This window comes from Gopherus flavomarginatus, chromosome 16 (genome assembly GCF_025201925.1).
Source record: "Gopherus flavomarginatus isolate rGopFla2 chromosome 16, rGopFla2.mat.asm, whole genome shotgun sequence".
In the NCBI taxonomy this organism is placed as follows: domain Eukaryota; kingdom Metazoa; phylum Chordata; order Testudines; family Testudinidae; genus Gopherus; species Gopherus flavomarginatus.
In genome coordinates, this window is record NC_066632.1 from 2,206,595 (window position 1) to 2,224,038 (window position 17,444).

Below are 17,444 nucleotides of genomic sequence, written 5' to 3' on the forward strand. Positions count from 1 at the left end.
ATGTGTTGTGTTGCTAGTGGGTTTAACCTAAAACCGAGGTGGGAATGGATTTGAGATGAAGCTGTTTGCAGCAGCAAGTTCAGCTGAAAATCTCTCTGCCGTCTCTCCAACCTAGAACTCATTCTGTGAGCGGCCGTGCTGACTGGTTTTCACCATGGCTCCCTCGCGCACTGGCTATGCCACTCTGAAGACTGTCATGATTTGCTTCAACGCCATTGTCTTTGTAAGCCTGTGTTTTCAGATACACATTTATTTAGGTGTATTATGGTGGCACCAGGGTCCCATGGTGCCAGGGGCTGCACAGACCCAGAGTGAGAGACAGTCCTGCCCTGAAGAGCTCACAGCCTAGCCAGGCACCGGGTGGGAGGGGAAACTGAGGCACAGAGCAGGGAAGAAACTCGTTCACAGTCACGCAGCAGGTCAGGAGCAGAGCAAAGAATAAAACCAGCCAGTCCTGTGCCCAGCTGCCTCCCCCAGAATTTGGGGGCTAGATTCTCAGCCGGTGTAGATCTCTGTCGGCACTGATGGAGCTACAATGATTTACATCAACAGGAGATCTGGCCCTCGGCCTTCAGGTAACGTAGCCTTTCACCTGAAGTTCATGTCTCCCCACGGTTGGTCGGAACCGTGGGTCATGCTCAGCAGCCTCCGTTCAGTTCTTGGTGGGCAGACCTGAGCGAGGAGGAGGGACTGGCTGTGGAATGGCACAGAGGGGGAGGCTCGCAGTGATGTTCATGCCCCTCCAGCACCGGGCTGGCATCTCTGCTCCCTGCCCCGGGTGAATCGGGGGCATGGCCGGAGCACTCAAGCCGGAGGGCCAACGCACGCACTAGTTCGCACACACACACGCGTATGCGTTTATTCTCTCCCCAGGTTGTCGGCTGCACCATGGTGGGATTGGGCCTGTGGATTAAACTGGGAAGCACCTCCTTCGTCAGGGTTTTGGGCGCCACCTCGGTGTACTTTGCCCATGTCGGGTACTTCTGCATCGTGGTGGGCAGCGTGGTGGTCATGCTGGGGTTCATGGGCTGCTGGGGCGCAGTGAAAGAGAACAGATGCCTCCTGCTGATGGTGAGCGCACACAGCCGCTGTCGGCTGGGGTGGAGTCCTGGCCCGATAGGGGGGTGAGCCAGAGCGTGCCGGAATGATGCGCCCATTGGCACAGCCACGTGATTTACTGCAGCTGGGGAGCTGACCCCCTACTTCGCCCTAGACGTTGCTTATACCTTAACTAAACAGCTGTCTCCCTTGCAGTCACAAGCTGTTCTTTTCCATCCTTAGCGGGTGAGACTCACGCCCGTTCAGAGGGAGTGGGACATGCACGCACCATTTAAACCCTTTGGCAGCTCATGTGGTCTGCAGCCCTCTCTGTTCTGGGGGGACTCTGACCGTGTGTGCGCTGCTTTCTACCCAGCAGACAGCCTCTCAATCAGCAGCTGTCAAGACGCTTATGGGTGGGCATGAACCCCTAGCCCCTGACCTCCTGTTCATCTGGGCAGCCACAGCCGCTCTGGGCTAAATCTTTTTATTGTAGTGTAAACTTGACTCCTGTGCCTCACTTGGCAATCCCTCACGATCTTCCGCTTTCCTCCCACCCCCTTCTCTCACAGTACTTCTTAATAATGCTGGTCATCTTCAACGCCGAAATCACAGCAGCTGTCGTCGTATTTGCTTTCACGTCGTTTGTGAGTATCCAGAATTCCCTTCTGATGTGGGAAATTCTCATTTTCCTTGGCAAAGTTTCAGGCCCCGATCCTACAAAGAAGAGTCACTTGGGATTGGGGCCTTTTCCCAAACGGGGAGACCCTTCGAAAGGGAAGTTAAGTGGCCAACTTTTGTGAGTTCCTTGGAAAATCCAGGAGTCGCGTGGGACCCTAAACATCTAGTGACATCTTGTTCAAATTGCACTGCACCAAAGAACGAGCCCAGAGTTTCCAAATCTGGAACTTTTGGTGGCCAAATAAAAAAATGTTGACAAAATTTCCCCTCCAAGTGCTGATCACCTGGACTCTGAGCGCAGGTGGAATTCTGACTGTTTTGTAAAAAATGTCGTCGCACATAAAAGAAAAAGGAAATCGTCCCTCCCTCCTCTCATTTGAACCAGCTCTGTCCCTCCAAACCAACTCACAGCTTTAACTGAGGCCTGCCCACTCCTCATGCTTAACCGATTAGACGGTTCCTCTTTGCTTTAGAATTATTCCTACCGCATTGTTCTTATTGTTTATAAAGGCAAATTGAAATATGATCGATTCTCCTTTGGCTGGATATACATCCACAAAGGTTAGGCCCAGACCCTGCACAGATTCACAGAGTTTAAGGCTCAAACAGATTGTTATGATCTAGTGCAACCTCCAGCATAACACGGTCCAGAAAATATCACCTAGTTATTCCTGTATCCAGACCAGTAACTTGGTTGAGTGAGCGACTCCTCTAGAAAGGTGTCCTGCCCTATCCCTTAGGAATCTGATCCACTGGCTAATTACCCCACCTGTTCAGTACCTGCGCTTTATTCCCACATGGGCTGCATTTACACCCACCCACTGCAGGAGCCATAGAGGTCAGGTTAAGTGCGTGAGTAAATCTGCACAGGATCAGAGCCCACACTAGGGCCAAAGTGAGCTGGCTAGTCTGAGGCTGGCCCACGGCTGCATTGCTGTCTCTGGGCTAGATATTCAGCGGGTGGCCAGCAGTTCCGCTCCGCTGTCCTCGGTGGAGCAGTTCTGATTTACCCCAGCTGAGGCTCGCTCCCTGAAAACCTTTGGCCACACTTTGGGATCTGAAGAGAAAATATTTTCTGGCTCTAGACCCATTTCATTCCCCCCGTTCAAGGCTCGCAGCATCGTCCTAGACAAATCGCTGACTGCCTTGAAGAAGAAATACAGCGGCTACAAACACGATGATATCGTGTCCTATGGCTGGAACGCGTTCATGCTGAAGGTAGGGGACCCTCCGCCTCCCAGGCCTCCTGTGTCAAAGGACTTGACACATTTGTTCCCACGTATTACGGTAGCTCCGAGAAGCCTCACCCAGTGTGCCCGGTGCTGCACATACACAGTGACAGCCCCTGCTGTGACGAGGTGGTGTGAGAGGAAGGACAGTCTAGTGGTTAGGACAGAAAATCCTGGTTCAGTTCCCGTTTCTCCCATGCAATCCCTGTGTGACCTGGGGCCAGTCACCTGGGCTCCCTGGGCACCTGTTCCCCATCGGTACCATGGGGATCATAGCAGAGAGGTTGGGAGCAGATGCCCAGCTGGTACATACATGCCGTAGACAGAGAGCAGAATTTACAATCTAAAGAGGGAGGACAGGCGAAAGGAAGACTGGTCGTAGGCTGTGATGCAGTAGGGACTGTCTGTGTGGGGAGTGGGAGAGCAGGGGAGGACTTTAGGAGATGGACGATGCCAGAGCCTGTAACCTGAGCTAGGTAAGGGAGGGGAAAGGTCAACACCTTTGCCCGGGAAGGGGACAAAGGAAGGGAGTGGCAGGAGGGAAGCAGTTAGAGTTTGGGGCTTGGGGCTGTGTGGGCGGAATTCAGGGTATCCTAGCTAGGATCCAAGCACCCTGAAAGCCCAGAAGGACTCGGTGGAGGGGTCCTGACTGTGCCTGCAAGCTCTGCTGTAACCTGTGTTCCTGTTGTCCAATAAACCTTCTGTTTTACTGGCTGGCTAAGAGTCACTGTGGGTCCCAGGAAGAGGGGTGCAGGACTGGACTCCCCCACACTCCGTGACAACTGGTGGCAGCGGTGGGATATACTGCACCCCGTGGACGGCGCTTCCTGCAGTAAGTGACTGGGGAGCAGTAAAACGAAGGGGTGGTTAACCCCTGGGAGTGTGTGCCCAGTGAGAAGGACTTTGCAGTAACAGGGTCCCCCAGGGGATTGCAGCGAGCGGTCCCAGGGGCGGAGGAGTCTGCAGCTCGACCCTGGCAGAGAGGTGGTGACCTCAAGAAGGGCTGGTGCACTAGGGGTCCCCCTGGAAACCGTGGGGAGCGGCGAGCACCCCGGCCTGTGAGTGGTCAGCAGGAAGATGTATGCCAAGCGGCGCAAGTGTGACCTGGTGGAGCTGTGCAAGCAGAGGGGGCTGCACCCAGGGAGGCTCAGCAAGGACCAGCTGATTGCACAGCTGGAGCAGGGAGACCGCATGAATGAACGGAGCCCTGTCTCTGAGGGAAGCAGCCGAGCAGATGCAGCGCAGGCACCAGTGACTGTCCCTGCTGGGAGTGGTCAGCCGGCGGACGAGGGCTCCCCGAGACCCCCCCTTCCTAGGCGTAGAGGAAGGGCGGGGAGGAGCCCAGTGTATACCGAGGGCACCGTTACACCCCCGGCCAGCAGGGGATCTGCCCGGCGAAGCCCACCCCCCAGCAGGGGATCCTCCCGGCAACGCTCGGCATCCGTGGAGCGGATGCGGCTGGAATATGAAAGGGAGCTGAGACGGGAGGAGCTCGAGTTAAAGAGGCGAGAGCTGGAGGAGAAGGCGAAACAGCGTGAACATGAGGAGAACCAGCGTAAACATGAGGAGAACCAGCGTAAACATGAGGAGAACCAGCGTAAACATGAGGAGAACCAGCGCCAGCGTGAGTGGGAGGAGAAGGAGAAACAGCGTAAACATGAGCTGGACCTGGCCCGGCTGAGGAGCAGTGAGGCTCCAGCTGCTGTGAGTGAGGGGGGACCCAAGCCTACAAAGAGCTTTGATAAGCACTTGCTGCCCCGGCGTAAGGAGGGGGAGGACATAGATACCTTCCTGACGGCCTTTGAGAATGCCTGCGAGCTGCACAGGGTTGACCCTGCAGACAGGATTGCAGTTCTCACCCCCTTACTGGACTCCACAGCCGTGGAGGTGTACAGCCGACTGAAAGGGGCGGAGGCAGGGGACTACGAACTGTTCAAACAGGCCCTGCTCCGCGAGTTTGGGCTGACTCCTGAGATGTACCGGAAAAAGTTCCGGAGCCAGCGTAAAACCCGTGAGGTCACATACCTACAACTGGTCAACCGGGCGCAGGGGTATGCCCGCAAATGGACAGCTGGGGCCCAAACTAAAGAGGACCTGCTTGACCTATTCATACTGGAGCACCTGTACGAGCAGTGCCCGTCCGACCTGAGGCTGTGGTTGATGGACCAGAAGCCGGAGAACCCGCAGCACGCAGGCCAGCTGGCCGACCAATTTGTGGACAGTCGGGCAGGGGATGGCAGGGAGGAGTCTCGAAGGAGCAGGCCTGCCTCAACGCAGAGAGAGAGTCAACATGGGACCTCCCAAAGGGGGCCTATGGAGAACCCCCCCCAAAAGGGGAACATCCAGGGGCAGGTCCCTCCGACCCACTCAAGGGGACCCACGAGATATGGGCTGCTATCGCTGTGGCCAACGAGGTCACATACGGGCCCAGTGCCCCAAGCTCAGGGACAGACCAAGCAGACCCAACCCGCAGAGGGTGGACTGGGTAAAAACCCAATCGGAGGAGGGGCTACATTCCCAGGAAAGGGGGGTTGGCAACATACCACCTATGGATGCTCCCGGTTCCGGGTTTTTGGTTTACCGGGTGGGCGCGGGGCTGCCCCTCCGGAAAGAGTGCATTGTTTCCCTGGAAGTGGATGGGAGGAAGGTCACTGGGTACTGGGACACGGGCGCAGAGGTGACGCTGGCCCGGCCCGAGGTGGTGGCCTCAGATCGGATGGTGCCCGACACCTACCTGACCCTGATGGGCGTGGGCGGGACCCCATTCAAGGTACCCGTGGCAAGGGTACACCTGAAATGTGGGGCCAAGGAGGGCCCCAAAGATGTGGGGGTACACCAATATTTGCCCACTGACGTGTTAATGGGAGGGGACCTTGAGGACTGGCCTAGTAACACCCAGAGTGCCCTGGTCGTGACTCGTAGTCAGAGTCGGCAAATGGCACTGCACCCCGAAAACGGGGAAGGTACTCGACCTGAGGTGCAGGACCCTAACTCAGGGAGCGGGGAACGCCCAGGGGCACGGTGCAGAGAGGCTGCGGCCTCAGACCCAGCTGGCAAGAGAGAGCCGGTCCCCATTCCTGTCCCAGCTGCTGAGTTCCAGGCCGAGTTGCAGAAAGATCCCTCCTTGCGGAAGCACAGGGACCGGGCTGACCTTAGTGCGGTACAGACCATGAGGAGAGGTTGCAAGGAGAGGTTCCTGTGGGAGAAGGGGTTCCTGTACCGAGAATGGGCTCCCCCAGGGGAAGTAGAGTCATGGGGGATCAGGAGGCAGCTGGTGGTTCCCCAGAAGTTCCGTCACAAGCTGTTGTACCTGGCCCATGACATCCCTCTCGCAGGGCACCAGGGAATCCGGCGCACCAGGCAGAGGCTGCTACAGAACTTTTACTGGCCTGGGGTCTTTACCCATGTCCGACAGTACTGCCAATCCTGTGACCCCTGCCAGAGGGTGGGGAAGGCCCGGGACAAGGGGAAAGCGGCTTTGAGGCCTTTACCCATCATAGAAGAACCTTTCCAGAAGGTGGCCATGGACATAGTGGGACCTCTCAGCAAGATGACCCGGTCAGGGAAGAAATACATCCTGGTGGTGGTGGATTTTGCCACTCGCTACCCCGAGGCGGTGGCCTTGTCCTCTATCGAAGCAGACACAGTGGCAGATGCGCTGCTGACAATTTTCAGCCGGGTGGGGTTCCCCAAGGAGGTCTTAATGGACCAGGGGTCCAACTTCATGTCGGCCCTGCTCCGGTCCTTATGGCAGAAATGTGGGGTCCAGCACAACTGGGCCTCAGCGTATCACCCCCAGTCCAACGGGCTGGTAGAAAGGTTCAACGGGACGCTGAAGATGATGCTAAAAACATTTATGAACCAGCATCCGCAAGATTGGGACAAGTACTTACCTCACCTGCTGTTTGCATACAGGGAGGTACCCCAGGAATCTACCGGGTTTTCACCTTTCGAACTGTTGTATGGAAGGCGGGTGAGGGGGCCCCTAGACCTGATGAGGGACGAATGGGAGGGGAAGGCCTCTCCCGAGGGAGAGTCAGTGGTGGAGTATGTCCTGACCTTCCGGGAAAGACTGGCCGAGCTCATGGGCCTGGCCAGGGAGAATCTGGCCCGAGCCCAGAGGAGGCAGAAGGTCTGGTATGACCGCACAGCACGAGCCCGTGCCTTCGCCACCGGGGATCAGGTGATGGTTCTTATCCCCGTGAGGAGAAACAAACTCCAGGCCGCCTGGGAAGGGCCCTTCAAGGTTATCAAGCAACTGAATGAGGTAAACTATGTGGTGGAGCTGTCAAACCGGGCACATCACCGTCGGGTGTACCATGTGAACATGATGAAACCATACTATGACAGGGGGAATGTGGTGTTGGCCGTGTGTGGACATTGGGAGGGGCAGGGAGATGACCCCTTAGTGGATCTATTCCCTGGGACAAAAGCTGGTTCCCCCCTGGAGGCGATTCCCCTCTCTGAGCAACTGACCCCGGGCCAGCACGCTGAGATCAGAGGGGTGCTGCATCTGTACCGACAGCTGTTTTCCAACCAGCCTGGACGCACTAATTTGACTGTCCACCGGGTGGAGACGGGGTCACACCCCCCTATAAGATGCTCCCCTTTTCGGGTCACTGGTAAAACTGCCCAGGATCTTGAAAGAGAGGTCAGGGACATGCTGGCTTTGGGGGTGATCCAGCCGTCTTCCAGCCCTTGGGCCTCGCCAGTAGTGCTGGTTCCCAAGAAGGATGGGTCAATCCGGTTCTGTGTGGACTATCGAAAGCTCAATGCCATCACCGTATCTGATGCCTACCCTATGCCCAGGCCTGACGAGCTCCTAGACAAGCTGGGAGGTGCACGGTACCTCACCACTATGGATCTTACCAAAGGCTACTGGCAAGTGCCGCTGGACGCAGATGCCAGGCTGAAATCGGCCTTTATCACCCCTCTGGGGCTCTATGAGTTTTTGACCCTGCCCTTCGGCCTCAAGGGAGCGCCGGCCACCTTCCAGCGCCTGGTGGATCAGCTACTGAGGGGGATGGAGAGTTTTGCCGTGGCGTATATTGACGACATCTGCGTCTTCAGCCAGACCTGGGAGGACCACGTGTCCCAGGTTAAACAAGTCCTGGACCGACTCCGGAAGGCTGGGTTAACAGTAAAGGCTGAGAAGTGCAAGGTGGGGATGGCTGAAGTATCTTACCTGGGCCATCGGGTGGGGAGCGGCTGCCTGAAGCCGGAACCAGCCAAGGTGGAGGTGATCAGAGACTGGCCTGCTCCCCAAACCAAAAAGCAGGTCCAGGCCTTTATTGGGATGGCGGGGTACTATCGAAGGTTCGTGCCCCACTTCAGTGCCATAGCCGGCCCCATCACTGAACTGTGCAAAAAGGGGAAGCCAGACAAGGTGATCTGGACTGAGCAGTGCCAGGAGGCTTTCCGGGCGCTGAAGGAGGCTCTGGTTAGTGACCCAGTTCTGGCAAACCCAGATTTTGACAAGCCCTTTATGGTGTTCACCGATGCCTCAGACACGGGACTGGGGGCGGTGTTAATGCAGGAGGATGAAAAGGGGGAGAGACACCCTATCGTGTACCTGAGTAAGAAGCTGCTACCCCGGGAACAAAGCTACGCGGCCATCGAGAAGGAATGCCTGGCCATGGTGTGGGCCCTTAAGAAGCTAGAGCCATATCTCTTTGGGCGACACTTCACCGTGTACACCGACCACTCTCCCCTGACCTGGCTGCACCAGATGAAAGGAGCCAACGCCAAGCTCCTGAGGTGGAGCCTGCTCCTGCAGGACTATGACATGGACGTGGTCCATGTGAAGGGAAGTGCCAACCTGACAGCGGATGCGTTGTCCCGGAGAGGGGACCCTGAACTTCCCCAGGTCACTGGGCAGAGTGACCCCGCTCAGTTCAGTCTCGAAGGGGGGAGAGATGTGATGCAGTAGGGACTGTCTGTGTGGGGAGTGGGAGAGCAGGGCAGGACTTTAGGAGATGGACGATGCCAGGGCCTGTAACCTGAGCTAGGTAAGGGAGGGGAAAGGTCAACACCTTTGCCCGGGAAGGGGACAAAGGAAGGGAGTGGCAGGAGGGAAGCAGTTAGAGTTTGGGGCTTGGGGCTGTGTGGGCGGAATTCAGGGTATCCTAGCTAGGATCCAAGCACCCTGAAAGCCCAGAAGGACTCGGTGGAGGGGTCCTGACTGTGCCTGCAAGCTCTGCTGTAACCTGTGTTCCTGTTGTCCAATAAACCTTCTGTTTTACTGGCTGGCTAAGAGTCACTGTGGGTCCCAGGAAGAGGGGTGCAGGACTGGACTCCCCCACACTCCGTGACATAGGCCCACCCTACAATCAGGAAAAGAGATACACAGAGTTGCCCAAGTGGTTCTGTAACACAGCTGGGAACTGGATCCCACAGCAGTATCTTAACCACGCGCCCACCCACCCTTCAACGCTAGCATCTAGTGAGTCTCCAGGCCAGATCCTCCGTGTGAATCAGCGCTGCTCTGGGGTCAAAGCAGTCAAGTCGACACACATGTGTTGAGGATCTGCTGTGTAAATTTTTGGGGCCAGAAGTTTCACACAGTCTCAGGCCAGATGAGATCACCAGTCTGAGCTCCCGTTCAGCACAGGCCACAAAGCCACTCAATGACTAGTGAGATCAAAGCAGCGTAAGCCTCAGAGAGAAATGTCTTGTGAGCCACAGGTAGAGAATAGAGCCCACCAAGAAGTGACCAGTGTCTGCAGCCCCTGCCATGGCAGGGAACTGCTTAGGTGAGACAAGCCCCAGGACCCCAGTAGCGACCTACGCCCCACACTGCAGAGAAAGGCGAAAAATCCCTATCAATCTGAGCTGGGGTTTCTTCCCAACCCCAGATCTGGTGATCCTGAGCATGTGAGATTCGCCAGCCAGACGGAGGAGTCTCTGTACCAGCCCAGAGCACTGGTCCGTCCTGGCTGGTGTCCCATCTCCCGCTGTGATTGATTTCTGACGCTTCGGAAGAAGGTGGAAAAACCTCACCCCAGAATACAAGATAGGACAATTTTGCTCATCTAGTCTGACCTGTTGACCACAGGCCTTAGAATTTCACCCAGCATTTACAACGTAGGCATTTGATAGCAACTGAAGGGTTAAACATACTTCTCCTCTAGTAAAATCATCATTTGGGCAAAGGAGAATTGATCAGGGCCGCATAGGTGGGGGGCAAGTGGGGCAATTTGCCCCAGGCCCCGGGCCCCGCAGGGGCCCCCACGAGAATATAGTATTCTATAGTATTGCAACTTTTTTTTATGGAAGGGGCCCCCAAAATTGCTTTGCCCCAGGCCCCCTCAATCCTCTGGGCAGCCCTGGAATTGAGGACATTCTATTGGGATACAGCAGGAAAGGGAGGTAGGAAGGAAAATTTAAATGTTCGAGACCCTGGCCTTTAACAAACCCTGTTGTGTGTCGTTCCTAGCTGAACTGCTGCGGGGTTCATAACTACACAGACTTTTCCGGCTCTGCCTTTCAAATACGGACCAATCTGACTTATCCCAAAAGCTGCTGCAAAGATCCAACGAGCTCCGCATGCAACGGACGCAACGTCAGCAGCGTGGTCATCAACCAGGAGGTCGCGGCCCAGCTTGGGGGTTGAAAAGGAAACTGTGGGAACAGTGCTGTTAAAAACCTAGCATGGGTCTGTTGGAGTCGGAGGGAGCAAAGGAGCATGTAGGGGGAGTGATCAGCACCCTGATCTTGCAGCTAATGCTGCCTGGACGTCTCCCTGCACCCACAGGGATCTCATGGCTGGATCGGTGCCCATGTGCTCTAAATTCAAAACAAGAAAGCACCTTGTACACCCCTTAAGTGAAGGCTGTGGGGCCTAGTGGGCAGGGCACTGGGTTGGCTCTTCCTGCAGCATGACTTTGGGCAAGCCACTCCCTCGTGCCTCAGTTTCCCTCTCTGTAAAGTGTGGGGGAATAACGTATACAGACCTCTTTTGGCAAGTGCTTTGAGCTCGATGGATTTAGGCACAGCCATAGGCTGGTGGCCAGTCAGCCACCCAGGGGCTAATTCCACGCCCCGTGGGGAAGGGAAGATACAACAGTTTGCCCAGCAAGTGTGCTGAAGCCAGTGGGATTCCACCAGGGGATGGGTTGCCATTGCTTTTCGTTTCTGATTGCTCTTAGAACAGCCTACACCTCACCGTGTTTTTCACCCTTCAGGGCTGCTTCCCTAAGCTGGTTTCCCTGATCAAAGAGAAGAGCCTATTGCTTGGTGGAGCTGCCACTGGAGCTGCCCTGCTGGAAGTGAGTTTAACCCAGTTAACCTGGTCTTAAAGGGACGTATTCACTTTTCAGTACTCCGATGAGGCACAATTAGCCAGCTGTGCACAGATCGACCATGGATATGTGCAGCACCTGACACAGCGGGGCCCTGACCTCAGTTAGATACTAGGGGGTTACACATAAACATAAGAACAGTCAGACTGGGTCAGACCAAAGGTCCATCTAGCCCAGTGTCCTGTCTTCTGACAGTGGCCAATGCCAGGTGTCCCAGAGGCAATAAACAGAATAGGGAATCATCAAACAACCCAATGCCTGTTGTCCAGTCCCAGAATCTGACAGTCAGAGGTTTAGGGACACCCAGAGCACTGGGTGCATCCCTGACTATCTTGGCTAATAGCCACTGATGGGCCTGTCCTCCAGGAACGTATCTCATTCTTTTCTCAACCCAGTTATACTTTTGGCCTTCACAGTATCCCCCAGCAATGAGTTCCACAGGTTGATTGTACGTCGTGTGAAGAATTGCTTCCTTTTGCTTGTTTTTAAACCTGCTGCCTTTTCATTTCATTGGGTGACCCCTGGTTTGTGTGTTATGTGATGAGTAAATACCACTTCCTTATTCGCTTTCTCCACCCCAGTCATGACATTATAGACCTCTCTCAGATCCCCCTTAGTCGTCTCTTTTCTACGCTGAACTGTCCTAGTCTTTAAAATCTCTCCTCATATGGAAGCTGCTCCATCCCCCTCATCATTTTCATTGGCCTGCACTTTTTCCAGTTCTATATCTCTTTTTTTGAGGAGTGACCAGAACTGCACCAGCATTCAAAGTGTGGGCGTCCCATGGATTTATATAGAGGCAATATGATATTTTCTGTCTTATCTCTCCCTTTCTTAATGATTCCCAACATTCTGTTTGCTTTTTTGACTCTGCTGCACATTGAGTGGATGTTTTCAGAGAACTATCCACAGTGACTCCAAGATCTTTCTTGAGTGGTAACAGCTAATTTAGACCCCACCATTTTATATGTAGAGTTGGGATGATGTTTTCCAAGGTGCATTACTTTGCATTTGTCAACATTGACTTTCATCTGCCATTTTGTTGCCCAGTCACCCAGTTTTGAGATCCCTTTGTAATTCCTTGCAGTCAGCTTTGGACTTAACTATCTTCAGTAAATTTGTATTGTCTGCAAACTTTGCCACGTCACTGTTTACTTCTTTTTCCAGATCAGCTATGGATATGATGAACAGCACTGGTCCCAGTACAGACCCTTGGTGAACCTTGCTAATTACCTCTCTCCACTGTGAAAACTGATCATTTATTCCTACCCTTTGTTTCCTATCTGTTTGATCCATGAGAGAATCTTCCCTCTTATCTCATGACTGCCTACTTGGCTTAAGAGCCTTTGGTGAGGGACCTTGTCAAACGCTTTCTGGAAATCCGAGTACACTGGATCACCCTTGTCCACGTTTGTTGAACCTCTCAAAGAATTCTAATAAATTGGTGAGGCTTGATTTCCCTTTACAACAGCTGTGTTGACTCTTCCCCAACAAATTGTGTTAATCTATGTGTCTGACAATTCTGTTTTTTACTGTAGTTTCAACCAATTTGCCTGGTACTGAAGTTAGGCTCACGAGCCTGGAATGCTAGGATCACCTATGGAGCCTTATTTAAACATCGGCGTGACATTAGCTATCCTCCAGTCATCTGGTACAGAAGCTAATTTAAGTGATAGGTTACATACCACAGTTAGTAGTTCTGCACATTTGAGTTCCTTCAGAATTCTTGAGTGATACCCTCTGGTCCTGGTGACTTATTACTGTTTGATGTATCAATTTGTTACAAAAGCCCCTCTATTGACACCTCAATCGGGGACAGTTCCTCAGATCTGTCACCTGAAAAGAATGGCTGAGGTGTGGGAATCTCCCTCACATCCTCTGCAGTGAAGACTGATGCAAAGAATTCACTTAGCTTCTCTGCACCATCCTTGTCTTCCTTGAGTGCTTCACTTACTTTTTTTTATTTGGGGGATACATTTAGTTTGAGCCTCTATTATGGTGTTTTAAAAAAGTTTCCATGCAACTTGCAGGCATTTCACTCTTGCAATTGTTCCTTTTAATTTCCAATTTAACTACCGTCTTCATTTTTGCATAGTCCCCCTTTCTGAAGTTAAATGCTCCTGTGGTGGGTTTCTTTGGTATTTTCCCCTAATAAGGATGATCAATTTAATTACATTTTGGCTGCTATTACCAAACGGTTTAACTGTATTCACCTCTTGGACCAGATCCTGTGCACAACTCAGGACTGAATCAAGAATTGCTTCTCCCCTTGTGGGTTCCGGGACAAGCTGCTCCAAGAAGTAGTTGTTAATGATGTCTGAAACTTCTCTCTCTGCATCCCATCCAGAGGTGACCTCTTCCCAGTCAATACGGGGATAATTGAAATCCCTCATTTTTATTGTGGTTTCTGTTTTTATAGCCACTCTAATCTCCCTGAGCATTTCACAACGACTAGCACCATCTTGGTCAGGTGGGCGGTAGTGTATTCCTACGGCTACGCTCTTATACAAGCACAATTGTGTTTGATTCATTTAAGATTTTTACTATACTTGGCTCTGTGCTTTCTTTCACATATACTGCCACTTCCTCACAAGTGCACCCTATTCTGTCATTCCTATATATTCTGTACCCTGGCATTCTGATATCCCATTGATTATCATCATTCCACCAAGTGTCTGTGATGCCTGTTCTATCAATATCAACATTTACTACCAGGCCCTCAAGTTCAGCCATCTTAGACTTCTTGCATTTGTATACAAGCACTTATAACATTTGTCAGTATTTTGTTGTCTGCCTTCATGTGAGGTAACTGAATGAGACTTTTTTCATTTGACTGTTTCTCTTCAGTTCCTACCTGTACTTTATCAAGTTCTAGCCTCGCCTCTTTACTAGGTTATATTGTATCCCCTTTAATAAATACTCCCCTGAGGCATGTCTCCATCTGAACCGGGTGCTCCTCTCTCTGCACCTATCAGCTTTCCCCCAGCCCTTAGTTTAAAAACTCCTCTACAACCCTGTTAATTTTACATGCCAGCAACCTGGTTCCATTTTGGTTTAGGGGGAGCCCATCCTTCTGTATAGAATCATCCTGCCCCAAAAGGTTCCCCAGTTCCTAATAAACCTAAATCTCTCCTCTAAACACCATTGTCTCATTCATTAATTCTGACTGTCTAACTGGCCCTGCACACAGAACTGGAAGCATTTCAGAGCATGCTACCATGGAGGTCCTGGACTTAAATCCCTTACCTAACAGCCTAGATTTGGCCTCCAGGACCTCTTTCCTACCTGTCCCTATGTCTTTGGTATCTAGAAGTACCAAAAATGTATGTAACAATAATCATGAGTTTAGATGACAGTCTTTAGGCACCAAGATTGGAACATTTTTGACGTAATCCTTAAGAATTTTAGTCATTCCGTCTATATTTTTTTCTCTCCCACTGCAGCTAGCAGCTATGATGGTCTCCTTAATGCTGTACGTTAAACTGGGATGACAACATTTGAGGAAACACAGCAGGAGGACTTCCCAAACACTTGGAATTGTGTTGCATCAGGGCCGGGGGCGGGGGGGGGGGGCGGGGACACACACCACACTACGTTACAGCAAAGCTGAAATAGTACCAAGCACTAACGATCCTGCCCCAGAGCCGTCACTGCGACTTTGCCGCTGACTTGCGTAGGAGCAAGACCATTCATTTGCCCAGTTTTCAAGCTCCATAGTTACAGAACAGAAAATCCTGGGAGCCATATCAATATACAGGATCAAAGTTTCTCCAGAGCTTTGAATATGGAAACCACTCTACACATGCGCGGTTATTAGTGACAAATGTACTGAACTATTTATATATTTATTATTCTCCATCCCCGGGGGGGAAGATACCATTTAAACAGAGATAATAAACAAGGGGAGACTGATTGCTAGGGTCTCTGTGTTTTTAAATGTGTCTCATCTTCCTAAAACACCAATCAACTGCTTGCTTACCTGTCTGAGTAGATACAAGGTTTTAATTCAGAAAAGGCAGGTGTCTTTTCGCCAGAGCCTGGAAAGGATTGAGAAAGGGATAGCTGCTTTCAGACCACTGAAGAGAAAAGGAGAGAGAATGGAGGATGTTGGGCTTAAGGCACAGGACCAGGGCTACGTCACATTAGGAATATCAATATACTATATGGCAAAGCGCTCCTAGGGCGGACACAGCTATGCTGGCAAAGTGGTACCGTTTATTCCAAAGAGCAGTTTTGCTGGTATAACTGCGTCTACACTAGGTGCTCCTGTGAACACAACTGCCAATCAGAGGTCCCACCTCTTCCCACCGCTGACTGACACAGCTATGCCAGCAGAGGTCTCTAGCATAGACCTGGCCTAGGGCTCTGGAGATTCATAGACTTTAAGGCCAGAAGGGACCATTGCAGTTATCCAGTCTGACCTCCTGTATAATGCAGGACAGAGACCTGCCCCGAAAGACTTCTGCATCCAGCGCATCACTTCTGGTTCTGACATAGGTACAGTTACAGAAAGCGAATATCCCTCTCATCAGGTCAGTGACCCTTCTTCCCGGTATCAAAACCAAATGCAAATAAGCCATAAGCCCAACCACCAAAGGCCCAACCAGTGACTAACACACCCCAGGGCCTGTGTCTAGGAAGAAGGGCTAGAAACCCCCAACAGAGCAGAGGGTTATTGTGCCTTTCTTTGGGGCAGAGGTTGGGGAGTGCCAACAACCATGAGGTGAGAGGTCATGGCCTCAGGTGGGGGAGTGATAGAGGGCAGAGGTACAGCCGGGGAGGGGGGACGACGACAACCATGAGGTCAGAGGTCAAATCCCATGGGAAGCAAGTCTAAGGGGAAAAACAATTGAAGACGGCAGTTTTTCAAAGAGACTTTATTAAGGGCACAAGAGCAAACTACCCTCCTGCATAGGAAAGATAGGAAGTATGGCAAGAGATCAACCTGGCTTAACCAGGAGATCTTCAATGATTTGAAACTCAAAAAAGAGTCCTACAAAAAGTGGAAACTCGGTCAAATTACAAAGGATGAATATAAACAAATGACACAAGTATGTAAGGACAAAATTAGAAAAGCCAAGGCACAAAACGAGATCAAACTAGGTAGGGACATAAAAGGAAACAAGAAAACATTCTACAAGTACATTAGAAGCAAGAGGAAGACCAAGGACAGAGTAGGCCTGTTACTCAATGAGCGGGGAAAGACAATAACAGAAAATGTGGAAATGGCAGAGGTGCTTAATGACGTCTTTGCTTCTGTTTTCACCAAGAAGGTTGGTGGCGATTGCACATCTAACATAGTGAGTGCCAGAGAAAATGAGGTAGGATCAGCGTCTAAAATAGGGAAAGAACAAGTAAAAAATTACTTACACAAGTTAGATGTCTTCAAATCACCAGGGTCTGATTAAATGCATCCTAGAATACTCAAGGAGCTGACTGAAGAGATATCTGAGCCATTAGCGATTATCTTTGAGAAGTCATGGAAGATGGGAGAGATTCCAGAAGACTGGAAAAAGGGCAAATCTAGTGCCCATCTATAAAAAGGGAAATAAGGACAACCCGGCGAATTACAGACCAGTCAGCTTAAATTCTGTACCAGGAAAGATAATGGAGCAAATAATTAAGCAATCAATTTGCAAACACCTAGAAGATAATAAGGAGATAAATAACAGACAGCATGGATTTGTCAAGAACAAATAATGTCACACGAACTTGATAGCTTTCTTTAACAGGGTAACAAGCGTTGTGGTTAGGGGGGAAGTGGTAGATGTGGTATATCATGACTTTAGTAAGGCTTTTGATACTGTCTTGCGTGATCTTCTCATAAACAAACTAGGGAAATACAATCTAGATGGAGCTACTATAAGGTGGGTGCATAACTGGTTGGAAAATTGTTCCCAGAGAGTAGTTATCAGTGGTTCACAGTCATGCTGGAAGGGCATAAGTAGTGGGGTCCTGCAGGGTTTGGTTCTGGGTCCAGTTCTGATCAATATCCTCATAGATGATTTGTATAATGGCATACAGAGTACACTTACAAAGTCTGCAGACGATACCAAGCTGGGAGGAGTTGCAAGTGCTTTGGAGGATAGGATTAAAATTCAAACTGGAGAAATGGTCTGAAGTAAATAGGATGAAATTCAATAGGACAAATGCAAAATTCTTCACTTACGAAGGAACAATCAGTTGCACACATTCA

At 51.5% G+C, this 17,444-nt stretch overlaps 1 protein-coding gene across 2 annotated transcripts; it reads left to right on the forward strand.

Annotated features, from left to right (window-relative positions):
* TSPAN16 (tetraspanin 16) lies at positions 1-15,160 on the forward strand. 2 transcript variants are annotated; one of them, XM_050925537.1, is made up of 7 exons: positions 1-223; positions 874-1,071; positions 1,611-1,685; positions 2,830-2,937; positions 10,384-10,536; positions 11,132-11,215; positions 14,692-15,160. In XM_050925537.1, exons 1-7 carry the CDS (start codon positions 155-157, stop codon positions 14,737-14,739), a joined length of 735 nt encoding a protein of 244 aa, XP_050781494.1. In that variant the 5' UTR covers positions 1-154; the 3' UTR covers positions 14,740-15,160. The 2 variants fall into 2 exon arrangements, with proteins under 2 accessions (XP_050781494.1, XP_050781493.1); XM_050925536.1 differs by lacking the exons at positions 10,384-10,536; positions 11,132-11,215; positions 14,692-15,160 and having other exon boundaries at positions 2,830-3,313.
* The last annotated feature ends 2,284 nt before the right edge of the window (positions 15,161-17,444 follow it).